The 10,113-nt window shown below is 37.7% G+C and overlaps 2 protein-coding genes across 3 annotated transcripts; one reads left to right on the plus strand and one right to left on the minus strand.

Moving 5' to 3' along the window:
• The first annotated feature begins 4,064 nt into the window (after positions 1-4,064).
• Positions 4,065-7,814, plus strand: LOC106309633 (chloroplastic group IIA intron splicing facilitator CRS1, chloroplastic). The gene is made up of 9 exons (XM_013746708.1): positions 4,065-5,047; positions 5,120-5,594; positions 5,677-5,807; positions 5,887-6,246; positions 6,351-6,507; positions 6,599-6,891; positions 6,980-7,039; positions 7,117-7,215; positions 7,307-7,814. The coding sequence occupies exons 1-9, from the start codon at positions 4,193-4,195 to the stop codon at positions 7,526-7,528; spliced, it is 2,652 nt and encodes an 883-aa protein (XP_013602162.1). The 5' UTR covers positions 4,065-4,192; the 3' UTR covers positions 7,529-7,814.
• Positions 7,750-10,113, minus strand: LOC106309642. 2 transcript variants are annotated; one of them, XM_013746720.1, is made up of 7 exons: positions 9,992-10,113; positions 9,504-9,916; positions 9,167-9,338; positions 8,779-8,955; positions 8,600-8,683; positions 8,415-8,496; positions 7,917-8,341 (listed from the first exon to the last, which is right to left on the minus strand). In XM_013746720.1, the coding sequence occupies exons 2-7, from the start codon at positions 9,869-9,871 to the stop codon at positions 7,917-7,919; spliced, it is 1,308 nt and encodes a 435-aa protein (XP_013602174.1). In that variant the 5' UTR covers positions 9,872-9,916; positions 9,992-10,113. The 2 variants fall into 2 exon arrangements, with proteins under 2 accessions (XP_013602181.1, XP_013602174.1); XM_013746727.1 differs by lacking the exon at positions 9,992-10,113 and having other exon boundaries at positions 7,750-8,341; positions 9,504-9,985.

The raw sequence follows: 10,113 nt of genomic DNA on the forward strand, positions 1-10,113 counted from the left end.
TTGTTGATGATTTTTATTTATATATCATCTTTAAACAAGCATAAATTTACTCGTTTCATATTTGAAAAAGCAAGTGAACAAATAAGAAAACCTTCATATAAATTAGAGAACGATGAGTTTATTCACCTGATATGAAAGAACCCAATAAAATTGAAATAAACTTAAAACCAAAATGATGAGTTTATTCACCTGATATGAAAGAACCCAATAAAATTGAAATAAACTTAAAACCAAAATGTATTAAAAGACTTCAACTTTGGTGTAATTTGGACAAATCGTATGTACTGCTCACCAGGTCCTATTAGAGAGATGTGACCAATTGTATCATCTTCTTGTATAGTCGCCAAAACATATAAAAAATTTATAGTCTGGTCTCTTCACAAACTTCACGGACAAAACCGTAAACTGCAAACAGCTCCAACAACTATCTTGTTAAGATAATTTTTTTGAAAACACGGCTTCACGTTCTCCGGCTCTAAAGTAATTTGGTATTGTTCAGGACGGGAAGAATGCGTATCTGAGTGTCCCTGGCTCAATATAAGTTTGATTCGACCACACTTTGTGTACAATCCCTTGCAAGATATCTCCTTTTGCAGGCAAAAATATGCAGTAGATGAAGGAGACTGGAACTGTGAGGACCTGTTCTTGATGATTGGTGTCATCTTTTCTTGATGTTGTTACGGTGATTCTCAAACAAACTCCTTTCAACGCTATTGAGCGGAAGGTTTATATCTTGTAGGGTTTTCAAAACTTCAGCGGTAAAAACCTCGATATTTTTATCTTTTTCTTATACTATGTCGGCGGGGTACATGGACATACGTTATATTGTTGTCAATTCATCCTCAAAATCTTGCAACAAACAAATAGTTGGGATAAGTTCTACCTAGTTATACCAGTAGTACAAAGCAAACAAACTAATTTTAGCTACTTCTACCTGAAACCAACACATCATCAAACTATGTACATTTACTTAATTACGATCACTCACTAACATTTTTTCCTATCAAAATGAAGTTGTAATCTCTAGTTCTACCAATGTGTTTGCCAAACTATGACGAGAGTGAGGTAGAACTACTAACTGTTGTGTCTCCACTGTTTCTTGCGGTTCGACTGCTACTTCCATCTTCCTTATCTCCTTCTTCTACATTCACCTGGACTTTGTTAAAAATTCGAGTGCCTGACCCAAAGCTCTCCTGAGATCCTCTCTCTCCTTCACATGAGTTCACCTCTTACTCTTCTTCTGCTTCTTGTACGTATTCTTCTACTTAGTTCACGTTTCTTCTTCTTCAATTGAGTTTTCTTTTTCACTTGAGTTCACATCTTCTGATTCTTCATTGGAGTTCGGTTTTGTTTTTTCTTACAATATTTCAAGGTTTATTCTTCTTCTTCACAAGAGTTCGTCTTCTCTACTTCTCGAACTTTTTCTTTAAAAAATTTTATCTTCATCACATGCTTCGCTTTTTTCTTTCTCGTCTATTTTGTCTTAGTCATTTTATCTTCGCTGCTATAGTTAAGGACAAACCGATTATCCACTATATACACGAATCGAGAGAGAGACGACATTACCTCAGATCGACTTGACAGGATACAACTCTCCCTCATTGAAATAAGTGAACAAACTTACCTCGTTTGTTCTTTCCTCATTTCTCAGCTTTTCCTAATTCTCCATGTTTCGTGAGTTTCCTTTTTCCTTGGTTTAATTTATAAACTAGGTGGTAATCCCGCACAAGGAAAAAAAAAATTGCATTTATATTTTACTTCATTATTTCAGCTTTATATGTTGGTTACATTCTTATATTAGGTTTGTATTATTTGAGTTGTGAATTTGTTATATTCGTGAGATTTCTATCATAACGAAAGACATAATAAAAACTCATTGCAATCTTTTTTTTGTCATCCAAAAAGCAATCTTTCTTTATACCTTTCTTTTTGCATATATTTTTATTTCTATTGCCCATTAAGAAAAACTTTACAACTAAAAGTTTACATGTTAATGGAATAGATACATAGGAGGTTAAAACACTCATTGCTACGAACTTGGTTAAGGATTTAGAGTTATATAACACGAACAATTGCTCAAAATATCAACAATATTCGAAAAGATTCAATTAGACTAATGTAACAATGAACAATAATGAAGATCAGTTATACTTTCATACATGAATCATAGTGATCATAGTCATACATCACGAACAATAGTCACAAATATAATGAATGTATACTCTTTTTCAAATAACTTAAAAATATATCTAAAATGTTTTAGTGTTATTCTCAAGTGTCTTTAACAAAGTGTGTGTAAAATCTACGCAACAAAGCTTGAAATGCTTATGATATGATTCAGTTAGAACAGAGTAGACAATGGACCTTGTTGTGTAGTTCATTAACATAAATTTTGATGGTACATTGCGCATTATACCACATACCATCAAGGTTAATAATTTTTAGTGATTTTGTTTAGTACTATAGATAAATGAATGGACATAAAAAAATTATATTGACTAAGAAATCTATAATTGCATATAACCCTAAAATCACGCCAAAAAATTCATAATTGGTCGCATATTTATTCAAAATTTTGACCATAGCGATTTAACATCTTATGTTACTATCACATATGTCACGATTGATCAATCAGTACAAATATTATCCTCTAAAATTGGAAAGAATACAATAGACTTCCCATAATTGAAATACCACAAACACGAAAGTCAATCATTCCGAAAATATTTGATTGACTCAAATTTCATGACCAACTTTCATTAATCTTTTGAATTGGAGCATTCAATATTTGACACCGAGATTTACTCCATTGAGGAAATATAGCTTAATTAATATCCAATGACAGCGTTTTTTCGATTCATTAAAAATATATCATAGACTATATGTTTTATTTCCGAGTAATATCTTCATATTGTATCTAAGTGTTTATAATCAGAATAAAAATACGATTATATTGTTGATGCGATCGAGTTATACACAACTATTATGCTAACATATTACTAATAATAACTAACTAATATACAACAACACAGAGACAAATCACACAACATAGTATATCATCTTGTTTCTGGTTTATTCAGCATAGTATATTATATAACATAAATTAGAAAAATTATATAATATGATGGCCAATGACATAATATTTTATCGAGTTGATAAGGATGTTAAAAAGTATCGATATAACTTAACAGAGCATATAAATTATATTATTCATAGAGTTCACATTTTATACAATAGTGTCGTGACATGGATGTATGAAAAGTTTCAATATTCTAAATTTAGTGAACACGTTCATTCATGAAATGAGACTATATGTTTTTGGCAAGATGCTTAGAATAAATGCTTAGAATCAAGATGCATAAAATGAAACATATATTATATGTTCGTGGCAATGAGATGACATGTAATTAGTCTAGGTCAAAAAGAGTTATTTAAAAAAGGTTGTGAGGTAGAATGTGGTGTTGACACCTACGAAATTGCAAAGTTGTGAATGACACATGTGATAAAGGTTTATTTATAAAAGTGCTCCTCGAATAATAGGAAGGGGATATCATTGTACGTACTCTGGTTTCAATGTAATTTATTTTTATTTCGAAAATTAAATAAATGAAAACAATATTACAATTAGAAAGGGGATATTTCATCTTTTCATTTTAGACATAGGGGCTTCCAAGATGACTAATTCTTTCAAATAGTTTTTTTAAAAAATTCATCAAAATAGCCTTAAAAAAATGAACAAAATAGTCTTTTTTTTAGTTTTACAAAAAAAAAAACTTTTTTGTTTTAAAATTTTTAATATTTTTCTTTACTTTTTAAAATTTAAAATTTAAAATTTCACCCTCAAAACTTCGTCTCTAAATTATATAACCTATGATATAAGTATATATTTATCTTTTGATAAGGCTTCGTTTAGTCATTTTTAAGTTATTTTTCTGAAAATAAACTAAAAAGATTATTGGAATTTTTTTTTTTTAATTTAAATGGGCCATGTTTGTTAAAAGTGTTGTGCTTGGCCTGGTTACGAAAGACGACGTATCCAAACAGCGCTCTAAATATCTATAACCATCTTTCCCCGCCATGGATAACATTGAGTTCGAGCTTCGTCTCGTAGCCGAACGAATCCACGCTGAAAGCGTTGAAGCTTTTCTGATATATTCTGTATCTCTGTGAGTACCCAATTGGAGAGTAACTTATGTCAGAAATGGCGATGAATTCAATTCGCCATCTTTATCCAGCAGCCGCCACGACGACGACTACTGCGGTCGATTCGTTGGGAAGCTCTTTCTGTAAGCTCCACGGAAGCACATCCCTCCGATTCTTAAGGTACAGTTCATCAATTTCACTCTGGTCCCATAACGGTGATGTCAGGAGATTCGGTTTCTGTTCTACAAGGAAGGTTAAGCTATGTAGCGGTAGGGATGAGAATTGGAACATAACCCAGAAGCAGAATCAGTTTAATCCTGTGCTGAATCATCGGAAAGGAGAGAGATTTTCTGATTTAGGGGTAACGAGTGGTGAGAATGGTGATGGTGGTGGTGGTGGTGGTGGTGGTGGAAGTAGTACAATGGAGAGGATTGTGGAGAAATTGAAAAAGTTTGGATTTGTTGACGATGATCAGTTTCAAGATGAAGATATTGAACACGAGAGGAGGTTTGTGGAGGAGGAAGAAGGGAATGTGCGGAATAGAAGAGGCGGATTCTCGGAGGAGTCACCGTTTGGTGTTTATGGAGGTGATGGAGAAGTTAAGTTTCCTTGGGAAAAAGTAAATTCTAAGGAGAAGAAGGAGGAGGAGCTAGTAAATGGAGTGTGGACAGCTAAGAAGGAGAGTAGATACTCTCTTGCGGAGATGACTCTTCCGCAAGCAGAGCTGAATCGGTTGAGGAACGTGATGTTTAGAACGAAGAGCAAGATGAGGGTTAAGGGTGCAGGTGTTACTCAGGCTGTGGTAGATGCAATTCAGGAGAAGTGGAAGAGCTCAGAGATTGTGAGGCTCAAGATCGAAGGTACAAATGCGCTCAACATGAGACGGATGCATGAACTTTTGGAGGTATTTAGTCTGCATTCTACTCTTTAGATGTGTTTGCAAAGTCTTAATGTCTTTTTTTCTTCACTGTGGCAGAGAAAAACTGGTGGTTTGGTGATTTGGAGGTCAGGGACTTCCATCGCCTTGTACAAATACAAAAACGACACTTACAGGGATGCACCAGCACAAATGAACAAGCAAATATACCGAAGAGCAGAGACGTCGCCCTCTTCCTTACCTACGAGTAGAGTGGATCATAGTGTTGAACATGTGCATCATCCTCAGATAGAGAAGGAGACAACAAATGTGGGAAATGAAGACAGGACATCTCATCAAGAAGTTGAATACGAAGATGAAATAAATGAATTGTTAGAAGGTCTTGGTCCTCGCTACACGGACTGGCAGGGAGGTTATCCATTACCTGTTGATGCCGATATGCTTCCAGGGATCGTACCTGGTTACGAACCTCCTTTCAGGGTTCTTCCTTATGGAGTGAGATCAACTCTGGGACAAAAGGAGGCAACCTCTTTAAGGAGGCTTGGCAAAGTTCTTCCTCCGCACTTTGCTTTAGGTATTGAATTTTCCTTTTTAACTTTTTTTTTGTAGAGCCCTGATAAGGTCTCTGAGAAGTGAAATTTTCTTTGGATCTATAGGTCGAAGTAGACAGCTGCAAGGGTTGGCAACAGCAATGGTTAAGTTATGGGAGAAGAGTTTGATTGCTAAGGTTGCCCTTAAACGTGGTGTACAATTGACTACCAGTGAGAGAATGGCTGAGGACATCAAGGTAATAAGGTTTCACAGCAGAGTAACATGCATTTATAGAAAATGCTGAATGTTTGATATCGTGATCTTGGTGGCTGCAGAGATTGACGGGAGGTATGCTGCTCTCTAGGAACAAAGACTTTTTGATTTTCTACAGAGGGAAGAGTTTTTTGTCACCAGAAGTAGCAGAAGCATTGGTGGAGAAGGAGAGACTTGCAAGGACTTTCCAAGACGAAGAGGAACAGGCACGTCTAAGAGCATCATCGGGTCTGGTTGTCCCACGTGTTAAAGCTAACCAAAACCACCTTGTTTCTACCGGTACTCTTGGAGAAACTCTTGATGCAGCTAGTAAGTGGGGAAGGAATCTGGACGACGATGATCACGTGGAAGAAGTGAAACAAGAGGCTGAGAAACTGAGGTCTGCAAATCTTGTCAGGAAGTTGGAAAGAAAACTTGCTTTTGTGAGTTCCTGCTGCCTTGAGCCTTTACTTCCTACCTGTCAAGTTATAATTCGCATTTTGTCTTAAAAGATTGCTTCTTGAACTAGTTTGTTAACCTCTTATAGGCTGAGAAAAGGTTGATGAAAGCTGAACGGGCATTAGCTAAGGTAGAGGAATCTCTGAAGCCATCAGAACACAGAACAGACACTGAGGGCATAACTGAGGAAGAGAGATTTATGTTCCAGAAGCTCGGATTAAGGATGAAAGCTTTCTTACTTCTTGGTAAAATTTATTGTATCAATCTGTAGGCTGATGACTTATGTCTTCTCTGGGATGTGGCCTCGTCTGAGAAACTTGAATTTGATTGCTTCAGGTCGAAGAGGGGTGTTTGATGGTACTGTGGAGAACATGCACTTGCACTGGAAATACAGGGAGCTAGTCAAAATTCTTGTGAAGGCTAAAACTTTTGAGGGTGCGCAGAAAGTGGCATTGGCCCTTGAAGCCGAGAGTGGAGGAATCCTGGTTTCTGTTGACAAGGTTTCCAAAGGCTATGCCATCATCGTGTATAGAGGAAAAGACTACAAGCGTCCTTCCGAGTTAAGGCCTAAGAACCTCTTGACAAAGAGGAAAGCTTTGGCGCGTTCTGTTGAGCTCCAACGACGCCAGGTTCCGTGATTCAAACATTTGCCATTATAGTTTAATCTAATCAAACGATAATGGGTAACACTTAGTTTTGTTTCTTATAATCCAACAGGCTATTATAAAACATATTGAGGTGGTACAGGCGAGAACAGAGCAGTTGAGAGCTGAAATCGTATGGATCTACATTTGCTGATTCAACGAAAACGGTTTTTTTTTGTTCTGCAATGAACTAACATGAGACCCTGGCAGGAACAAGTGGAACTTGTAAAAGACAAGGGAGATCAAGTGTTATACAACAAGCTTGACACGGCGTATTCTTCAAGCGGCGAGGAGACAGAGGAGACAGATGTATGATGGGTTTACCCTATACTTGTCTTGAATTTCACCACTGTGACTTTTGGTGTTTGAGGTCTCACATTCTGTGGTGCTCTTCTTGTAGGGAGAAGGAGATGACATCTATTCAGAGACATATGAAGAGGAGGAAGAGGATGGTGAAGAAGGTGGGGTTCAGGCCAAGGGTTCACTATCTGATGTTGAATTTGATTCAGATGATGAAGACTGGGATTCAGATGAACTAGAAACCGAGTTTGATGATGACTCCGCAACACCAGAAGCAACCGTTGTAGATCCGGGGAACAAGGAACGTCATCTGCAACCATAGAAGGTAATGACCACGAGTTAGTAGTATGCACCGTGTTGTGAGTTGATGCAGGAGAGAAGTTTTGACATTATCTATCTTCTGTGTACTCTCTGTTGATCAATGCAATGAGAGAGATATGCTAAAAGTGTATCACATGCAAAGATTGTAAGCTTTTAGGAGCTTTGTAGATTTACATTATTTAGAAGATACATGCATATCTAACTCTCCAATGTAGCAAGATAGGTCTCAAACAATTTAGACTCCGCAGCTTAATGCTACTACTATACATGGTTCACCATCAAAACCACATTCTCTTCTCATCGGAAAGAAAAATACATTTGCCTTGGTTATATGTAAACGTTTCTCTTTTTCTGTCAAGGGAAGATAATAAGAATATGACCGAGGTTTTTCACCTACGAGCAAGTCTCTGCCCAGCGCCGGCCAGTAAAGCCTTACCAATGACCCCAGTGTGCAGGCCACAAGCCAAGGCGACACCTCCTACAACTACCCATTTCCAGTCCATTCTCAAATTGTCCCGCTGTCTCCTTGCATATCCCATTGCTCTGCTTCTGTCTTCATCTCCTGTGGATGATTCTGTAGAATCCATGTTCAGTACTGTGGTGATCCTTGCCATTTGAGCAATTCGGGATAGACTAGAGTCTGATTTTCTGGCGGTTTGGTAGGCTCGTAAACCTGAGTTTAGCTTCTTGACTGCTCCCCACATGCCATGGCGCACGCCTAACTTTGCTACGTCTTTTGGGATTCCCATGTCTTCGTAATGGACTAGAGATACTTCACAAGCCGATAGCTGTCCATCTCCTTTTCTGGATTCAACTGCATTTTTGTTTTGTAATTTGCTTTAACATTCAAATTACATGCCAGCTTAAAAATAATAAAAAAGGCTTACCTGCTCGGATAACCCAACTTGAGAAATAAAGCTCAACGCGCCTCGGCTTATCACGCTTGGGTAGAGCTGGATAAGGAACTCCCTACAATATCAACAAAAGTGTGATTTGTCTTTCTTTGAACAATGTTTGACAACACTGAAAATCTAATAAGAGAGAAATGGGTTAATGAGGCATGAAATTATACCTTTGTCACACAATAATACGTATTTCCAGACTCCCATATTCTCCGACCAATGATATACTCTCGGTCACTACAGAAAAAGGGAAACTGCATGCAAACTTATTAAAATTAATAAAAGACAAGAAACAAATGGGGGCTTGGATTATAAAAGAAAGAGTAAAGAATCATTAAGCTGCAGAGACCTTTTTTCGCCAGTGAACAATCATAGTTCCTGTGCGAGTGTCGTCGTCCAAAGTTTTGAAGTTGGCAAGCATGAAATCCCATTTAGGTCGAAACTCATCATCCCAGAAGAAATCCCTAACAATATCTGGACTTGCATCCTCAAATATGGTTCGACTCCGATAAACAACAGGACCTGTCTGACAAAGAACAACACAACCTTTCAGGCTAAATGAAGCATAGCATCAAATCGGAGACAAAAAGGATAAGATAGTATCATTAAACTTGATCTTTCCCAAAGAAAAACAAGAAAACTATCTCTCTAAAAAAGATTTTCATATTTGCCTACTAGTCAATGACTTGGATTGTTCCTTGCGTTACATGGGTACAAAGCAAGCAAGAGAGGGTTACCTCAGGCTCATGACGCCAAGCTTGGTAACTCATATTTGGAGTAGTCTTGTCCATCATGGATTGCCATTCCCTGGTCGCATTTCCCACTTCAAGCAGCTGTAACAGATGCTCTAAATCATTCTCTGTTACAATCTCCTGCTCTCTCGCCGTCGTGTTATCATCGCTACTAGGTCTGCAAATCATTTCTCTCAGATTCTAACCAAAATCGTTCTTTACCTTAGACGTGTTACGTTTTTGAACTCTTAACTCTATCAATTCAGTAAACCCACAACTTCTTTAATCAAACTGGAAACAAAAACAGAACAGAGAAACAACACATGTTGTGTAATAACCTGACCTGGAAACTTCATCACTTTGAAGACTCTCTGTCTGCTGCGATGAAGCTGAACCACTCGTCGATTTGTTGGCTCTCGTGTCAAGCTTTGACCATAGGGTACGGCACACGGAGAAAGCCGAGAGGGCTGTGAAAGCGAGCCAAAGCCGCCGCGCGCCGAACCCAGGCGGCGCAGTCCATAGAAACCGAAGCTTGGAACGGAACCCTAGATAGATCAACCCGGTCCATCTCGGACGCCAAGACCATCCGATCAATAGACCGATCATTACGGCGAGCCAAATCGGTACTGCGCAGAGTATGATGTCGACAAATGTCTCTGTAAAAGAGGGGTTCTTCAGGAAATACATTATATCGGATAACATCTCATCCATGGCGTTTCTTGATCGGAGAATCTTTATTCCGATCTGACGAATTTTCCTGAGACAAATGTTAGTTTCCCCAAGGAAAACCAATACTATTCGAATTTCATGAGAATCGAAGACGAAGAAGAAGAGCAATTTCCTTTTGCGTCATTTATTATTGATTTATTAAGTTTGGTGATGATGATTTATTTGATTAATGAAGGAAATTTTGATTGTTTGCTGTGTCGAAAAGACGCGTTGGCGGGTGACAG

This window comes from Brassica oleracea, chromosome C1, assembly GCF_000695525.1.
Source record: "Brassica oleracea var. oleracea cultivar TO1000 chromosome C1, BOL, whole genome shotgun sequence".
Classification (NCBI taxonomy): domain Eukaryota; kingdom Viridiplantae; phylum Streptophyta; class Magnoliopsida; order Brassicales; family Brassicaceae; genus Brassica; species Brassica oleracea.